Consider the following 19,506-nt stretch of genomic DNA (forward strand, 5'->3'; position numbering starts at 1 on the left):
GAGGAAAAACAGGATAAGGTTACTGAGTTGGATGATGAGCCAGGATTACAATGAATGGCAGAGCAGGTTCCAAGGGCCAAATGGCCTCGTGCTCCTATTATCTATGTTTATGTTTTTATGTTCAGCTTGCAAAAAACAGTCTTAACTTTGGATTGAAGAGAGAATGATCTCAGGGATACAGAATTTCAGTTACTTATGATTGGAGAAATTGGGAGTGTTTTCCTTGAACAGAAGATTGAGCGGAGCTTTGATAGCGGTATTAAAATTCATGAGAGGCAAGGAAAATTTGATTGGGAAAATGTGTTTCATCTGATGGAGGAAGAATCAGGAACGAAAAAGTGAGATTTCAATATAATTTAGTCACAGCTTTAAAAAGTAAACTTTACTTCCGAGAATGGAGGAATATTTAGATTGATTTCGAAAAGTCGCTTATTAAAGATGAAGGTGATAACACAAGTTAAAAGTACAAGCTGAGTGTTAACCAGCACAGTACAATCAGTGTGCCAATCACATTGCCTCAGCTATGTGGCCGTGCAGCTTCACACTGAGCAAGTTGCCGGCTGCCTGCTCACATCCCAAACAAGGAACTCCAGGGCCTAAACCCCGGGTTCTCTACTTGCCATTGAGTACTTGTATCCTGCTCGCATATCCTTCCCTCTCGTTCCAGGGTTCTTCACCTTGCCGACCACGAACCGGGACATGATTCCCGGATAATTCCTCGTTCGCTTTTCTCAATGCACCACCATCACTCACCATCCCGCCTCTAACACTCCATTACCACACACACACACACCAGCCATAACCAACACTTGAACTGCATATCATCCGTCCCACTCCAAACCCGCCACCTGACAGGGGCGGCTCGACTGCCACCTGATTGACAAACAATCCTCCCACTCCGAGTACGTCATCCGGTCAGGGGGCGGGCCACCTGCTGTCTGATTGACAGACAACCTCACCATTCCGGGAACGTCATCCAGTTCGTGGCGGACCAATGAGCTTGAATGATACAAAGTCCCACCATTCGGATCAAGGCAAAACACCTCGGATGCTGGAATCGGACAGCATCTCTGAGCTCTGATGAAGGGTCATCCAAACTCGAAACATTGGCTCTCACTCCACAGATGCTGTCAGACCTGCTGAGATTTTCCACCTATCGGAACACGTCCTCTAGTTAGGGGTGGGCCACTGAGCTTGATTGACACACAATTGCACCACTCCGAGCACGCTATCTAGCTAGCGGCGGGTCACTGAGCTTGATTGACACATAGCCCCACAATTTGATTAGGTTGAATGAAGCAGAGAGAGGTCACAAAAGAGTTTTGGAAAAATGGTTGAGGTGCCTTTGGCACCTATTCAACACCTATTCAGCTTTCGGTAAGTATATTTAGCTGCCACTGATCAGGCTGTGTTGCTTCCAACAAGTACCCTTTATTTTGTATGGTGGAAGATTTTTAGAACATGCAACTTGAGGTGGCGCAGTGGTTAGCACTGCTGCCTCACAGTGCCAGGGCCCAGCTCAATTTCTGGCCTGGGTCACTGTCTGTGCGGAGTCTGCACGATATCCCCATGTCTGCGTGGGTTTCCTTCTGTTTGCGGTCTCTTTGCGGTCTGCATGGGTTTCCTTCGACAGTCTGAAAGACATGCTGGTCAGGTGCATTGGCCATGCTAAATTCTCCCATAGTGTACTCAAACTGGCACCAAAGTATGACAACGAGGAGATTTTCACAGTAACTTGATTGCAGTGTTATAAGCTTATTCATGACACTAATAAACTTTGATCATATAAGGTATTTCATGGGAAATCCCAAGAATACCATAGATTCCCAAAAGCTTTCTGATAAGTAATAAGAGGAAGTTCAGAGATGGTTCTCTCGGTTGATTGCTGGGAACAAGGGATTGGCTTATGAAGAAAGGTTGTGAAGATAAGGTTTAGAAGAGTATAGAGGGTGTAGGAGTAGAGTTAAGAGAGAAATCAGGAGGGCAAAAAGGGCACAGAAGATTGTTTTGGCAGATAAGGCAAAGGAGAATCCAAAGAGCTTCTACAAATACATAAAGGGCAAAAGAGTAATTAGGGAGAGAGTAGGACCTCTTATGGATCAACAAGAGATGGGTGAGATCCTAAATGAATATTTCTCATGTTGAGAAAAGCATGGATGTTAAGGAATTTGGGGAAATAAATAGTCATGTCTTGAGTCACCTCCTGATTACAGAGAAGGTGGTGCTGGAAGTCTTAAAGCGCATCAAGGTAGATACATCACTGGGACCTGAAGAAGTGTATCCCAGGACATTGTGGGAGGCGAGGGAGGAAATTGCGGGTCCCTTAGCAGATATTTGAATCATCGATAGTCATAGGTGAAGTGCCTGAAGATTGGAGGGTGGCAAATGTGCCTTTGTTTAAGAAGGGCTGCAGGGAAAAGCCTGGGAACTACAGGCCGGTGAGCCTCACATCTGTGGAGGGTAAGTTGTTCGAAGGTATTTTGAGGGACAGGATCTACAAGCATTTAGAGACGCAAGGACTGATTCGGAACAGTCAGCATAGCTTTGAGAGTGGAAAATCATGTCTCACAAATTTGATTGAGCTTTTTGAAGGGGTAACCAAGAAGGTAGATGAGGGCAGTGCGGTTGATGTTGTCTACATGGACTTTAGCAAGGCCTTTGACAATGTACCGCATGGTAGGTCGTTGCATAAGGTTAAATCTTAGGGGATCCAGGGTGAGGTAGCCAAATGGATACAAAATTGGCTTGATGAGAGAATGATGTGGAGATGCCGGCGTTGGACTGGGGTAAACACAGTAAGAGTTTTAACAACACCAGGTTAAAGGTGTTGTTAAAACTCTTGATGAGAGAAGCCAGAGGGTGGTTGTAGAAGGTTGTTTTTCAAACTGAAGGCCTGTGACCAGCGGTGTGCCTCAGGCATTGAACATAAGAATATAAGAAATAGGAGCAGGAGTAGGCCATCTAGCCCCTCGAGCCTGCCACGCCATTCAATAAGATCATGGCTGATCTGAAGTGGATCAGTTCCACTTACCCGCCTGATCCCTATAACCCCTAATTCCCTGACCGATCAGGAATCCATCTATCCGTGATTTAAACATATTCAACGAGGTAGCCTCCACCACTTCAGTGGGCAGAGAATTCCAGAGATTCACCACCCTCTGAGAGAAGATGTTCCTCCTCAACTCGGTCCTAAACTGACCCCCCTTTATTTTGAGGCTGTGCCCTCTCGTTCTAGTTTCCTTTCTAAGTGGAAAGAATCTCTCCACTTCTACCCTATCCAGCCCCCTTCATTATCTTATAGGTCTCTATAAGATCCCCCCTCAGCCTTCTAAATTCCAACGAGTACAAACCCAATCTGCTCAGTCTCTCCTCATAATCAACGCCCCTCATCTCTGGTATCAACCTGGTGAACCTTCTCTGCACTCCCTCCAAGGCCAATATATCCTTCTGCAAATAAGGGGACCAATACTGCACACAGTATTCCAGCTGCAGCCTCACCAATGCCCTGTACAGATGCAGCAAGACATCTTTGCTTTTATATTCTATCCCCCTTGCGATATAGGCCAACATCCCATTTGCCTTCTTGATCACCTGTTGCACCTGCAGACTGGGTTTTTGCGTCTCATGCACAAGGACCCCCAGGTCCCTTTGCACAGTAGCATGTTGTAATTTTTTTCCATTTAGATAATAATCCATTTGCTATTATTTCCTCCAAAGTGAATAACCTCGCATTTGTCAACGTTATACTCCATCTGCCAGATCCTCGCCCACTCACTCAGCCTGTCCAAATCTCTCTGCAGACCTTCTACGCCCTTCACACGATTCACTTTTCCACTTATCTTTGTGTCGTCTGCAAACTTTGTTACCCTACACTCAGTCCCCTCCTCCAGATCATCTATATAAATGGTAAATAGTTGAGGCCCCAGTACCGATCCCTGCAGCACGCCACTAGTTACCATCTGCCAACCAGAAAAGCACCCATTTATTCCGACTCTCTGCTTCCTGTCGGATAGCCAATCCCCAACTCCGTGTGACCCAATCTTCTTCAGCAACCTTTTGTGAGGCACCTTATCAAACACCTTTTGGAAATCCAAAAATACCGCATCCCCTCCGTCAACCGCACTAGTCACATCTTCATAAAAATCCAACAAGTTCGTCAAGCACGACTTTCCCCTGATGAATCCATGCTGCGCCTGTTTAATCGAACCATTCTTATCCAGATGGCCTGCTATTTCTTCTTTAATGATGGATTCCAGCATTTTCCCAACTACAGACGTTAAGCTCACCGGCCTGTCATTACCCGGCCTTTTGTCTATTTCCTTTTTTAAACAGTGGTGTGACTGACACAAAAAACATTTAAAATTTCAGCCATTTCCTCATTTCCCACTATTAAATCCCCCCTCTCGTCCTCCAAGGGTCCAACATTCACTCTTGCCACCCTATTCCTTTTTATATATTTGTAAAAGCTTTTACTATCATTTTTTATATTTAGAGCTAGCCTAGCTTCATAACCTATCTTTCCTTTCTTTATCGCTTTCTTAGTCATTCTTTGTTGTTTCTTAAAGTTTTCCCAATCTTCCGATTCTCCACTATTTTTGGCCACTCTGTACGCATCGGTCTTTAATTTAATACTCTCCTTAATTTCCTTCGTTATCAACGGCTGGTTATCCCTTTTCTTACAGTCCTTCTTTATCACCGGAATATATTGTTGCTGCGTACTGAAAAGGATCTCCTTAAAAATCCTCCACTGTTCCTCAGCTGTCCTGCCTACCAGTCTGCTCTCCCAGTCCACCTTAGCCAATTCAGCCCTCATCCTATCGTACTTCCCTCTGTTCAAACAGAGGACACTGGTATGGGACCCTACTTTCTCCTCTTCCATTTGCACCTGAAATTCGACCATATTGTGATCACTTGACCCAAGAGGGTCCTTCAGAAGAACATCCTTAATTCTACCTACCTCGTTACACATTACCAGATCTAAGATAACTCGTTCCCTCGTCGGTTCTGTAACATACTGTTCAAGGTAACTATCCTGACAGCATTCTAAGAACTCTTCCGCCATCCTACCCCTTCCAACTTGAGTCAGCCGGGTCCCCTGTTATTTGTCATTTATATGAATGATTTGGATGAGAATTTAGTAGGCATGGTTAGTAAGTTTGCAGATGATACCAAGATTGGTGGCATCATGGACAGTGAAGGTCATGTGGAATTGCAGCGGGATCTTGATCAGCTGCTGCCTCACAGGGACCTAGGTTCAATTCCAGTCTCGGGTGACTCTGTGGAGTTTGCACGTTCTCCCCATGTCTGCATGGGTTTCCTCCGGGTGCTCCAGTTTCCTCCCACAGTCCAAAGATGGGCAGGTTAGGTTGATTGGCTATGCTAAATTGACCCTAGTGTCAGGGGATTAATAGGATAAATATGTGGGGTTATGGGAATAGGGCCTTGGTGGGATTGTGGTCGGTGCAGACTTGATGGGCCGAATGGCCTCCTTCTGCACTGTGGGGATTCTATGAATTGGGCCAGTGGGCTGACGAATAGCAGATGGAGTTTAATTTAGATAAATGCAAGGCGATGCATTTTGGTAGATCGAATCAGAGCAGGATTTAATCAGTTAATGGTAGGGCCTTGAGGAGAGTTCTGGAACAAATAGATCTCGGGGTACAGGTTCATAGCTCCTTGAAAGTGGAGAGTGGTGAAAGAGGCATTTGGCATGCTTGGTTTCATTGGTCAGAACATTGAATAGGAGTTGGGATGTTTTGTTGAAGTTGTACACAACATTGGTAAGGCCACACTTGGAATACTGTGTACAGTATTCCAAGTGTGGGCGGAGGAGGTTGAGGGGAGACTTAATAGGGGTTTATAAAATGATGAAGGTGATAGATAGAGTGAACGTTCAAAGACTATTTCCTTGGGTGGATGGAGCTATTACAAGGGGGCATAACTATAGGGTTCATGGTGGGAGATATAGGAAGGATGTCCAAGGTAGGTTCTTTACTCCGAGAGTGGTTGAGGTGTGGAATGGACTGCCTGCAGTAATAGTGGAGTCAGACATTTTAGGAACATTTAAGCGGTTATTGGATAGGCACATGGAGCACACCAGGATGATAGGGAGTGGGATAGCTTGATCTTGGTTTCAGATAAAGCTCGGCACAACATCGTGGGCCGAAGGGTCTGTTCTGTGCTGTACTGTTCTATGTTCTATGTTCTATGTACAGTTCTGGTCACCCTATCATAGAAAGGATATTATTAAACTGGAAAGAGTGCAGAAAAGATTTACTAGGATGCTACCGGAACTTGATGGTTTGAGTTATAAGGAGAGGCTGGATAGACTGGGACTTTTTTCTCTGGAGCGTAGGAGGCTTCGGGGTGAACTTATGGAGGTCTATAAAATAATGAGGAGCATAGATCTGCGAGTTGGTCAATATCTTTTCCCAAAGGTAGGGCAGTATAAAACTGGAGGGCATAGGTTTAAGGGGAGAGGGGAGAGAGACAAAAAGGTCCAAGGGGCAATTTTTCACACAGAGGGTGATGAGTGACTGGAACGAGCTACCAGAGGCAATAGTCGAGGCGGGTATAATTTTGTCTTTTAAAAAGCGTTTAGACAGTTACATGGGTAAGATGGGTTTAGAGGGATATGGGCTAAATGCCGGCAATTGGGATTAGTTTAGGGGTTAAAAAAAGGGCGGCGTGGACAAGTAGGGCCGAAGGGCCTGTTTTCATGCTGTAAACCTCTCTGATCTATGAGAACAGTGGTGAGCAATCTTTGGCCTGGGGCCCACGTGACACCCATCAGGGATGCGAGTGCGGCCCACAAGACATTTTGTTAACCGTTGCCGACGCGCAGGAGTTGCCATATTCCACTGGTTCTGTTCACGTAATTTTTTGTCTACCAGTATACTGAGGTTATATGCATGCAAAGCAAGTGAAGTGAGGTGCATGCTGATTGCATACACATTGACTGAAAGCTGTGTGCTCCCTCTACATCCAAAGTGTAAATAAGATCATAAGATATAGGAACAGAAATAGGCCATTCAGCCCATCGATGGCTGATAAGTTTCCCAACCCCATTCTCTCACCTTTTCCCCATTGATCCCCTTACCAATCAAGAACCTATCTATCTCTGTCTTAAATTCAGTCGATGACCTGGCCTCCAGTGCTTTCTGTGACAATGAATTTCACAGATTCATCCATCACCCTCTAGCTGAAGAAATTCCTCCTCATTTCGGTTCTAAAGAATCATCCCTTTACTCTGAGGCTGTGCCCTCAGATCCTACTCTCTGCTACTAATGGAAACATCTTTCCCACATCCACTCTATCCACACTTTTCAGTGTTCTGCAAGTTTCAATGAGATCCCCCTTCATTCTTCTAAACTCCATTGAGTACAGACCCAGAGTCCTCAAACGCTCCTCATACACCAAGCTTTTCATTTCTGGGATCATTCTCGTGAACCCCTCTAGATCCTCTCCAGGGAAGCACATCCTTCCTTAGATACGGGACCCAAAATTGCTCACAATACTCCAAATGTGTTCTGACCAGAGCCTTATAAAGCTTCAGCAGTACATCCCTGCTTTTCTATTCTAGTCCTTTCAAAACAAATGTTAATACTGCATTTGCCTTCCTAACTATCAACTTAACCTGCAAGTTAACCTTGAGAATCCTGAAATATATTTATATAAATATATATTTGTTTTTACCACTTGAAGTTAACAGTTCTATAAATGTATTAAAAAGGTGGGTGGCACAGTGGTTAGCACTGCTATTTCACAGCGCCAGAAACCTGGGTTCGATTCTAGCTTAGAGTGACTGTCTGTGTGGAGTTTGCATATTCTCCCTGTGTCTGTGTGAGTTTCCTCCAGTTTCCTCCAAAGATGTGCAGATTAGGTGAATTGGCCAAGCTAAATTGCCCCTTAGTGTCCCAAGATGTGTAGGTTAGGAGCATTCGCCAGATAAATGCATGATGCTACACCAGGATGGGGTGGGCCCGGGTAAGATACTCTGCCGGAAAGTCGATGCAGACTCAATGGGCTGAATGGCCTCCTTCTGCACTGTAGGGATTCTATGGGGTCTTATGGTATTTTATTTATGGAGTCATAGTCAGTGAACAAGCCTGATTTCAATCTTGCTGCCGACTGAGATGAAAGAGGGCCACTTGTGCGGACCACTCACTCGCCTAGGTGTCCATCACTGGTTTAGAAGAATGAGGGATGATCTTGTTTCAAACATAATATTCTGAGAGGCCTTGACAGATCGGAAGCTGAGAGAATATTTTGCCCTTGTGGAAAAATTTAGAACTGGGGGCAGAGTTTCAAAATAAGGAGTCTGTCATTACAGAGATGAGAAATTTCTCTTCTTTGGAATTTTCCACTCCAGAGCACAGTGGAGATTGGGTCATTGAAAATATTCAAGCCTGAATTAGACAGATTTTTGATCTACGAGGGAGTTAAGGATTATGCAGACAGGAAGGTTGAGTTCATAGAATCGCTACCATGCAGAAGGAAACCATTTGCCCTACCAAGCCTGAACCAACAGCACTCCCACCCAGGCCCTATCTCCATAACCCCACGTATTTACTCTGCTAATTCCCCTAACACTAAGGGACAATTTAGTATGGTCGATCAATCTAACCCGCACATCTTTAGAGTTTGGGAGGAAACCAGAGCACCCTGAAAAAACCCACGCGAACACTGGGAGAACATACAAACTCTACACAGATAGTCACCCAAGATCGGAATTGAACCCGGGTCCCTGCCCCTGTCCACTGAGTTAAGTGGAGATGAACCATGATCTTGGTGGAATGGGCTTGATGGGCCAAGTGGCCGACTCATGCTCCTGTTTCTTATGTTCTTACAACAGGCTTTCCTGGATCACTGGGTCTGTTTCTGGGGAAGGTGGAACCTATATAAGGTGAAGGGGTTGCATCTGAACCGAAACAGGACAAACATCCTGGTGGGAGGTTTGCTAGTGCTGTTTGGGGTGAGGGGGTAAACTCATTTGGCAGAGGTTTGGGATGCAGAGAGGAGGCACAGTAGGCGGTGATGCGCAGCCAAATATAGAAGAAAATCAAGTCCGTCTGTTCGGCAGAGCGAAGATAGACAGAAGGGAATATGGCAAGGGTGAATGGCTTTATTTTGATGCAAGCTGTCTTATGGGTAAGGCAGATAAGTTGAAGGTGTTGATTAACAAATGGGAGTGTGATATTATTGTTATTACATAAGAACATAAGAAATAGGAGCAGGAGTAGGCCATCTAGCCCCTCGAGCCTGCCCCGCCATTCAATAAGATCATGGCTGATCTGACGTGGATCAGTACCACTTACCCGCCTGATCCCCATAACCCTTAATTCCCTTACCGATCAGGAATCCATCCATCCGCGCTTTAAACATATTCAGCGAGGTAGCCTCCACCACCTCAGTGGGCAGAGAATTCCAGAGATTCACCACCCTCTGGGAGAAGAAGTTCCTCCTCAACTCTGTCTTAAACCGACCCCCCTTTATTTTGAGGCTGTGTCCTCTAGTTTTAACTTCCTTACTAAGTGGAAAGAATCTCTCCGCCTCCACCCTATCCAGCCCCCGCATTATCTTATAAGTCTCCATAAGATCCCCCCTCATCCTTCTAAACTCCAACGAGTACAAACCCAATCTCCTCAGCCTCTCCTCATAATCCCAACCCCTCATCTCCGGTATCAACCTGGTGAACCTTCTCTGCACTCCCTCCAATGCCAATATATCCTTCCTCATATAAGGGGACCAATACTGCACACAGTATTCCAGCTGCGGCCTCACCAATGCCCTGTACAGGTGCATCAAGATATCCCTGCTTTTATATTCTATCCCCTTCGCAATATAGGCCAACATCCCATTTGCCTTCTTGATCACCTGTTGTACCTGCAGACTGGGCTTTTGCGTCTCATGCACAAGGACCCCCAGGTCCCTTTGCACGGTAGCATGTTTTAATTTGTTTCCATTGAGATAGTAATCCCATTTGTTATTATTTCCTCCAAAGTGTATAACCTCGCATTTATCAACGTTATACTCCATTTGCCATATCCTCGCCCACTCACTCAGCCTGTCCAAATCTCTCTGCAGATCTTCTCCGTCCTCCACACGATTCACTTTTCCACTTATCTTTGTGTCGTCTGCAAACTTCGTTACCCTACACTCCGTCCCCTCCTCCAGATCATCTATATAAATGGTAAATAGTTGCGGCCCGAGTACCGATCCCTGCGGCACGCCACTAGTTACCTTCCTCCAACCGGAAAAACACCCATTTATTCCGACTCTTTGCTTCCTGTCGGATAGCCAGTCCCCAATCCACTTTAACACACTACCCCCAACTCCGTGTGCCCTAATCTTCTTCAGTAGCCTTTTATGGGGCACCTTATCAAACGCCTTTTGGAAATCCAAAAACACCGCATCCACCGGTTCTCCTCCATCAACCGCCCTAGTCACATCTTCATAAAAATCCAACATGTTCGTCAAGCACGACTTTCCCCTCATGAATCCATGCTGCGTCTGATTGATCGAACCATTTCTATCCAGATGCCCTGCTATCTCCTCTTTAATAATGGATTCCAGCATTTTCCCTACTACAGACGTTAAGCTGACCGGCCTATAGTTACCCGCCTTTTGTCTCCTTCCTTTTTTAAACAGCGGCGTAACATTAGCCGTTTTCCAATCAACCGGCACTACCCCAGAATGCAACGAGTTTTGATAAATAATCACGAACGCATCCACTATAACCTCTGACATTTCTTTCAATACCCTGGGATGCATTCCATCCGGACCCGGGGACTTGTCCACCTTCAGTCCCATTAGTCTACCCAGCACTGCCTCTCTGGTTACATTAATTGTATTAAGTATTTCTCCTGCTGCCAACCCTCTATCGTTAATATTTGGCAAACTATTTGTGTCCTCCACCGTGAAGACCGACACAAAAAACTTATTTAAAGACTCAGCCATATCCTCATTTCCCACTATTAACTCCCCCCTCTCGTCCTCCAAGGGTCCAACATTCACTCTGGCCACTCTATTCCTTTTTATATATTTATAAAAACTTTTACTATCATTTTTTATATTAATTGCTAGCCTAGCTTCATAGTCTATCCTTCCTTTCTTTATCGCTTTCTTAGTCTCTCTTTGTTGTTTCTTAAATTTTTCCCAATCACTTGTTTCTCCACTATTTTTGGCCACTCTGTACGCAGCTGTTTTTATTTTAATACTCTCCTTTATTTCCTTCGTTATCCACGGCTGGTTCTCCCTTTTCTTACAATCCTTGTTTTTTGCTGGAATATATTTTTGCTGAGAACTGAAAAGGATCTCCTTAAAAATCCTCCACTGTTCCTCAGTTATCCTACCTGCCAGCCTGCTCTCCCAGTCTACCTTAGCCAATTCATCCCTCATCCTATCATATTTCCCTCTGTTCAAACAGAGGACACTGGTTTGGGACCAAACTTTCTCCTCTTCCATCTGAATCAGAAATTCGACCATATTGTGGTCACTAGACCCAAGAGGGTCCTTCACAATAAGATCCTTAATTCTACCTACCTCGTTACACAATACCAGATCCAAAATAGCTCGTTCCCTCGTCGGTTCCGTAACATGCTGTTCAAGGAAACTATCCCGACAGCATTCTAAGAACTCTTCCTCCATTCCACCCTTACCGACTTGAGTCTGCCAGTCAATGTGCATGTTGAAGTCCCCCATGATTATTGCCGTTCCGTTTTTACACGCATCCCTTATCTGCTTGTTTATAGCCCTCCCCACCTCAACATTATTATTTGGGGGCCTATATACCACACCTACTAGTGTCTTTCTCCCTCTACTATTCCTCATCTCTACCCATAACGATTCCACGTTTTGTTCCTCAGAGCCTATGTCATCCCTCAGTACTACCCTGATATTATCTCTTATTAATAGCGCGACCCCACCACCTTTTCCTTCCTGTCTATTCTTCCTAAACGCCTGATACCCCTGGATATTCATCTCCCAGTCCTGGTCACCTTTCAGCCACGTTTCTGTAATGGCCACTAGATCGTACCCACTCGTGCTGATTTGCACCATCAACTCATATACCTTGTTTCGAATGCTTCGTGCATTCAGGCAAAGTGTCCTTATTCCAGCTTTTATCTGGACCCGCTTTGATGAGTCGCGAACACCCTCTCCCTCTACTCCCTTATCTAAATTACCGCCTTCATTCACTTGCACCCTCTCCTCTACCATTAATTTTGTAATTCCCCTTACCCCTGCATCCTCCACCCCATCAATTAGTTCCTTGATCCTAGTCAACTCTTCTAGCTCCCCTCCCCCCAACCTATCTAGTTTAAATTCTCCCCAGTAACTTTAGCCAACCTACCGGCCAGGATATTGGTCCCCGTGTGATTCAAGTTCCACCCGTTTTTTGTATACAGATCACCCCTGCCCCTAAAGAGGTCCCAATGGTCCAGGAACCTGAATCCCTGCCCCCTGCACCAGTCCCTCAGCCACACATTCATCTTCCACCTCACTCCATTCCTGCCCTCACCTTCCCGTGGCACAGGCAGTAATCCTGAGATTACTACCTTTGCTTTCCTCTTTCTCAGCTGTCTCCCTAATTCCCTGTACTCCCTTTTCATGACCCCTTCTCCCTTCCTACCCACATCAGCGGTACCAATATGTACCGCTACCTCAGGCTTCTCTCCCTCCCACCTCAGGATTTCCGGGACGCGACTAGCGACATCCTGGATCCCGGCCCCAGGGAGGCAGACCACCATGCGAGAATCCCGCCTACCTCCGCAGAAACGCCTGTCTGTCCCCTTCACCATCGAGTCCCCGATTAATACCGCCTTCCTCCTCTTTTCCTTAGCCCTCTGAGTTACAGGGCTGGACTCCACTGCGGAGACACGGCCACTGCTGCTTCCCCCAGGCGGGCTGTCCCCCCCAGCAGTACTCAAGCAGGAGTACTTGTTGTGCAGGGGCAAATCCACTGGGGTGCTCTCAACCACCCTAGCCTTACCCTTCCTGGCCATCACCCACTTGGCCTCCTCCCGTTGCCCTGGTGTGACCACCTGATGATAGCTCTTGTCTATCACCTCCTCATTCTCCCTCATCAGCCTAAGATCCTCGAGCTGCAGTTCCAGCTCCCTAACACGGTCCCTCAGGAACCGCAGCTCGACACACCCCTCACAGATGTGGATGTCCGGGAGGCCAGATGCCTCCAGGACCTCCCACATCCTACACTGGGAACAACACACTGGTTTCACACTCATACTGGACACTTTATGTCAAGTAAGACAGTGAAAAGTTAATAAGAGTGTAAGGAAACAAAAAAATAAATAATTAATTAAAGTCAGAAAACCCACTCTCTTACCCTCAGCCTGCTCCTGGGAACAAATCCCTGATATTAACAACTGATATTAAACCCAAACAACTGAGATTAAACCCAAACAACTGAGATTAAACCCAAACAACTGAGATTAAACCCAAACAACTGATATTAAACCCAAACAACTGAGATTAAACCCAAACAACTGATATTAAACCCAGAACAACTGAGATTAAACCCAGAACAACTGAGATTAAACCCAGAACAACTGATATTAAACCCAAACAACTGAGATTAAACCCAAAACAACTGAGATTAAACCTAAACAACTGATATTAAACCCAAACAACTGATACTAAATCCAAACAACTGATATTAAACCCAAACAACTGAGATTAAACCCAAACAACTGATACTAAATCCAAACAACTGATATTAAATCCAAACAACTGAGATTAAACCCAAACAACTGAGATTAAACCCAAACAACTGATACTAAATCCAAACAACTGAGATTAAACCCAAACAACTGAGATTAAACCCAAACAACTGAGATTAAACCCAAACAACTATTACAGAGACATGATTGAGGGAGGAGCAGGATTTTCAGCTCAATGTTCTGGGATATGGAATCTTTAGGTGAGATATGGGGTGGGGTAGTGTAAAAGAGGTGTCACAATATTGATTAAGGAATCAATTACGACAGTGAGGGATGGTATCTTAGCCTCCTCAATTGAGGCCATATGTGTAGAAGTTATAAACAGAAAGAGGGCAACCATGTTGCTGTGTGTGTACTTTAGGCACCCATGAAGATGCCAAACAAAAACATATGGGAGGAAAAATCCTAGGATTATTTTTCTAAAACGTAAAACCAGTCTATAATAAAACATTGAAACAAAAAAAAACTGTCAGGGAGAGATAGAAGAGCAGATATATGCTGGCAAATCTCTGAGAATTGTAAAAATAATAGGGTAATAATAAAAGGGGATTCAACTTCCCCACATTAACTGGGATAGGCAAAGTGTGAAAGGTTTAGAGGGGGTGGAATTCTTAAAGTGCATCCAAGAGAACCTTTTGAGCCAGCATGTAGAAAGTTTTAGACAATGAAGCAGGGCTGGTGGTAGAATTGTTAGTGGGCGAGCATTTTGGTGACAGTGATCATAACTTGGTAAGATTTAAGGTAGTTATGAAAGAGAACAAAGTTGGACCAGAAAATAAACATTCTGAATTAGGTGAAGGCTGATCTGAATATGATAAATAGGATCTGGCCAAAGTGAACTGGGAGCAGCTACTTTAGGAAAATCTGTATTACAACAATGGGAGTCATCAAAAAGGAAAGAGAGTACAGGGCCAACATGTTCCTGTAAAGGTAAAGAGTGGGGCCCACAGCTCCAAAGAACTCTGGATGTCAAGGAATAGTAAGAAGTCTCACAACACGAGGTTAAAGTCCAACAGGTTTATTTGGTAGCAAATACCATAAGCTTTCGGAGCAATGCTCCTTCGTCAGATGGAGTGGTCTCTGTTTTCAAACAGGGCACAGACACAGAAATCAAATTACAGAATACTGATTAGAATGCAAATCTCTACAGCCAGCCAGGTCTTAAATGTACAGACAATGTGGGTGGAGGGAGCATTCAACACAGGTTAAAGGGATGTGTATTGTCTCCAGACAGTACAGCTTGTGAAATTGTGCAAGTCCAGGAGGCAAGCTGTGGGGGTTACTGATAATGTGACATAAATAATGTGACATAAATCCAACATCCCGGTTTAGACGCTACGACAACGGATGAATGAACACCGCTCGACAATCACCAGGCAAGACTGTTCTCTTCCTGTGGGGGAGCACTTCAGCAGTCACGGGCATTCAGCCTTGGATCTTCAGGTAAGCGTTCTCCAAGGCGGCCTTCACGACACACGACAGCGCAGAGTCACTGAGCAGAAACTGATAGCCAAGTTCCGCACACATGAGGACGGTCTAAACCGGGATGTTGGATTTATGTCACATTATCAGTAACCCCCACAGCTTGCCTCCTGGACTTGCACAATTTCACAAGCTGTACTGTCTGGAGACAATACACATCTCTTTAACCTGTGTTGAATGCTCCCTCCACCCACATTGTCTGTACATTTAAGACCTGGCTGGCTGTAGAGATTTGCATTCTAATCAGTATTCTGTAATTTGATTTCTGTGTCTGTGTACTGTTTGAGAACAGATATCCACTCCATCTGACGAAGGAGCTCTGCTCCGAAAGCTTATGGTATTTGCTACCAAATAAACCTGTTGGACTTTAACCTGGTGTTGTGAGACTTCTTACTGTGCTTACCCCAGTCCGACGCCGGCATCTCCACATCACGTCAAGGAATAGACAGGACTGGATAAAGAAAAAAAGGGAGGCTTACGGCAGACACCAAGGGCTTAAAACAGCGGATGCCATAGAGGAGTATGGAAAGTGCAGTGGTACTTAAAAAATAAATTAGGAGAGTGAAGAGGGGCAAAATAAAGGAAAATTCCAAGGTGCTTTATAAATATATTAAGGGCAAGTGGGTAACCAGGGACAGAGTAGGGCCCATGAGGGACCAAAGTATCAATATATGTGTGGAGCCGGAAGATGTAGCTGAGTTTTTAAATGAGTTTTTTGCATCTCTGTCACTATGGAGAAGGGCAATTTAGGTATAGAAATCAGGGATGATATAATTGAACAAATTAATATTGGGAGGGAGGAGATATTAGTGATTTGAGCAGGCTTAAAGTGAATAAATCCCCAGGCCCAGACGAGATCTATCCCAGGCTATTATGGGAGTTAAGGAAGAGATTGCAAGAGCTCTAACACTAATTTTCAAATCCTCCCTAGCCACAGAAGAGGTGCCAGAGAACTGCAGGACAGCTAATGTGCTACTTTTATTCAAGAAGAGAAGTAGGGGGAAAAAAACAGGTATTTACAGGCCAGTGAGTCTAACATCCATGGTGGTGAAATTATTGGAAACAATTCTGAGGAACAGAACCAATCTCTACGTAAGAGGGGCAAGGATTAATCAAGGATAATCAGCAGCATGGCTTTGTCAAAGGGAGATCACATCTGACAAATTTGATTGAATCTTTTGAGGCAGTGACTAGAGTGGAGATGTAGCCTACGTAGAGTTCAGTAAGGCTTTGACATGGTCCCACATGGGACATTGATTAAGAAGGTAAGAGCCCATGGGATCCAGAGTCATTTGGCAAATTGGCTTTGAAATTAGTTTAGCAGCATCAGGCAGAGGTGATGGTTGAAGATTGTTTTTGTGACTGTGTCCAGTGCAAGGATTGGTACTGGGTCCCTTGCTGTTTGTAGTGTACTTTAATGATATAGACATGAAAGTAGGAGGTATAATCATGTCATAGAATCCTATCATAGAATCCCAACAGTGTAGAAGAGGCTATTCGGCCCATCGAGTCTGCACTGACTCTCTGACAGAGTATCTTAACCAAGCCCACTCCCTCGCCCCACAAATTTACCTTGGTTAATCTATCGAACCTATATATCTTGGACACGAAGGGGCAATTTAGCATGGCCAATCCACTTAACCTGCACATTTTTGAAATCTGGGCGGAAACTGCAGTACCCAGAGGAAACCCACATAGACATGGGGAGAATGTGCAAACTCCACACAGTCACCCAAGGCCGCAACTGAACCCACGTCCCTGGAGCTGTGAGGCAGCAGTGCTAACCACTCCTCCACCTCTTCTTTGTAGGTTCGCAGATAATAAGAAAATTAGTGGTGTGGTAAATAGCCTTAGATTACAAAGAACAAAGAACAATACAGCACAGGAACAGGCCCTTCGGCCCTCCAAGTCTGCACCGCTCCCTGGTCCAAACTAGACCATTCTTTTTGTATCCCTCCATTCCCACTCCATTCATGTGGCTATCTAGATAAGTCTTAAAACGTTCCCAGTGTGTCCGCCTCCACCACCTTGCCCGGCAGCGCATTCCAGGCCCCCACCACCCTCTGTGTAAAATACGTCTTTCTGATATCCGTGTTAAAACTCTCCCCACTCACCTTGAACCTATGACCCCTCGTGAACGTCACCACCGACCTGGGAAAAGCTTCCCACCGTTCACCCTATCTATGCCTTTCATAATTTTATACACCTCTATTAGGTCACCCCTCATCCTCCGCCTTTCCAGTGAGAACAACCCCAGTTTACCCAATCTCTCCTCATGACTAAGCCCCTCCATACCAGGCAACATCCTGGTAAACCTCCTCTGCACTCTCTCTAAAGCCTCCACGTCCTTCTGGTAGTGTGGCGACCAGAACTGGGTGCAGTATTCCAAATGCGGCCGAACCAACGTTCTATACATCTGCAACATCAGACCCCAACTTTTATACTCTATGCCCCGTCCTATAAAGGCAAGCATGCCACATGCCTTCACTACCTTCTCCACCTGTGACGTCACCTTCAAGGATCTGTGGACTTGCACACCCAGGTCCCTCTGCGTATCTACACCCTTTATGGTTCTGCCATTTATCGTATAGCTCCCCCCTAGTTTAGTTCTACCAAAATGCATCACTTGGCATTGATCTGGATTGAACTCCATCTGCCATTTCTTTGCCCAAATTTCCAGCCTATCTATATCCTTCTGTAGCCTCTGACAATGCTCCTCACTATCTGCAAGTCCAGCCATTTTCGTGTCGTCTGCAAACTTACTGATCACCCCAGTTACACCTTCTTCCAGATCGTTTATATAAATCACAAACAGCAGAGGTCCCAATACAGAGCCCTGCGGAACACCACTAGTCACAGGCATCCAGCCGGAAAAACACCCTTCCACTACCACCCTCTGTCTTTTGTGACCAAGCCAGTTCTCCACCCATCTAGCCACCTCCCCCTTTATCCCATGAGATCCAATCTTTTCAACAACCTACCATGAGGGACTTTGTCAAACGCTTTACTAAAGTCCATGTAGACGACTGAACAATATAAATCCATATAGTCCATAGAGATTACTGAACAATATAAGTCCATATAGATTACTGAACAATATAAGTGGCCTGGTGAGATGGGATGGGCAGAACAGTGGCAAATGGAACTTGACCATGAAAGTGTGAGGTGATGTATTTTGGAAGGACTAACTCGCGCACGCTCTCTCTCTCTCGCGCACGCTCTCTCTCTCTTGCGCACGCTCTCTCTCACTCGCGCACGCTCTCTCTCTCTCGCGCGCACGCTCTCTCTCGCGCGCACGCTCTCTATCTCGCGCGCACGCTCTCTCTCTCGCGCGCACGCTCTCTCTCTCGGGCGCACGCTCTCTCTCTCGGGCGCACGCTCTCTCTCGCCCGCGCACGCTCTCTCTCTCGCCCGCGCACGCTCTCTCTCTCGCCCGCGCTCTCTCTCTCTCTCGCCCGCGCTCTCTCTCTCTCTCGCCCGCGCTCTCTCTCTCTCTCGCCCGCGCTCTCTCTCTCGCCCGCGCTCTCTCTCTCTCTCGCCCGCGCTCTCTCTCTCTCTCGCCCGCGCTCTCTCTCTCTCTCGCCCGCGCTCTCTCTCTCTCTCGCCCGCGCTCTCTCTCTCTCTCGCCCGCGCTCTCTCTCTCTCTCGCCCGCGCTCTCTCTCTCTCTCGCCCGCGCTCTCTCTCTCTCTCGCCCGCGCTCTCTCTCTCTCTCGCCCGCGCTCTCTCTCTCTCTCGCCCGCGCTCTCTCTGTCTCGCGCGCCCTTCTCTCTCTCTCTCTTCGCGCCCTTCTCTCTCTCTCTCTCGCGCCCTCTCTCTCTCTCTCGCGCGCCCTCTCTCTCTCTCTCGCGCGCCCTCTCTCTCTCCTCTCGCGCGCCCTCTCTCTCTCTCTCGCGCGCCCTCTCTCTCTCTCTCGCGCGCCCTCTCTCTCTCTCTCGCCGCTCTCTCGCGCGCCTCTCTCTCTCTCTCTCCGCGCGCCCTCTCCCTCTCTCTCGCGCGCCTCTCTCTCTCTCATGCGCCCACTCTCTCTCTCTCTCGCGCGCCCACTCTCTCTCTCTCTCTCGCGCGCCCTCTCTCTCTCTCGCGCGCCCTCTCTCTCTCTCTCGCACGCCCACACTCTCTCTCTCTCTCGCGCGCCCACACTCTCTCTCTCTCTCGCGCGCCCACACTCTCTCTCTCTCTCGCGCGCCCTCTCCCTCTCTCTCGCGCGCCCTCTCTCTCTCTCTTCTCGCGCGCCCTCTCTCTCGCGCGCCCCTCTCTCTCTCTCTCTCGCGCGCCCCTCTCTCT

At 46.4% G+C, this 19,506-nt stretch overlaps 1 protein-coding gene across 12 annotated transcripts in view; it reads right to left on the minus strand.

The window, feature by feature from the left end:
• Window positions 1-19,506, minus strand: part of oxr1a (oxidation resistance 1a) — an 894,274-nt gene that overhangs the window by 175,570 nt on the left and 699,198 nt on the right. The window contains exon 1 of one of the 12 annotated variants that reach the window (XM_078216662.1): window positions 621-850. The exons of the other annotated variants lie outside the window; for them this stretch is intronic. Coding sequence (XP_078072788.1) covers window positions 621-701 — 81 coding nt within the window. The 5' untranslated portion in view covers window positions 702-850. Of the gene's footprint in view, window positions 1-620; window positions 851-19,506 lie in introns of those variants that run through there. 12 annotated transcript variants of the gene reach the window in all.

Source organism: Mustelus asterias, chromosome 7 (genome assembly GCF_964213995.1).
Source record: "Mustelus asterias chromosome 7, sMusAst1.hap1.1, whole genome shotgun sequence".
NCBI lineage: Eukaryota > Metazoa > Chordata > Chondrichthyes > Carcharhiniformes > Triakidae > Mustelus > Mustelus asterias.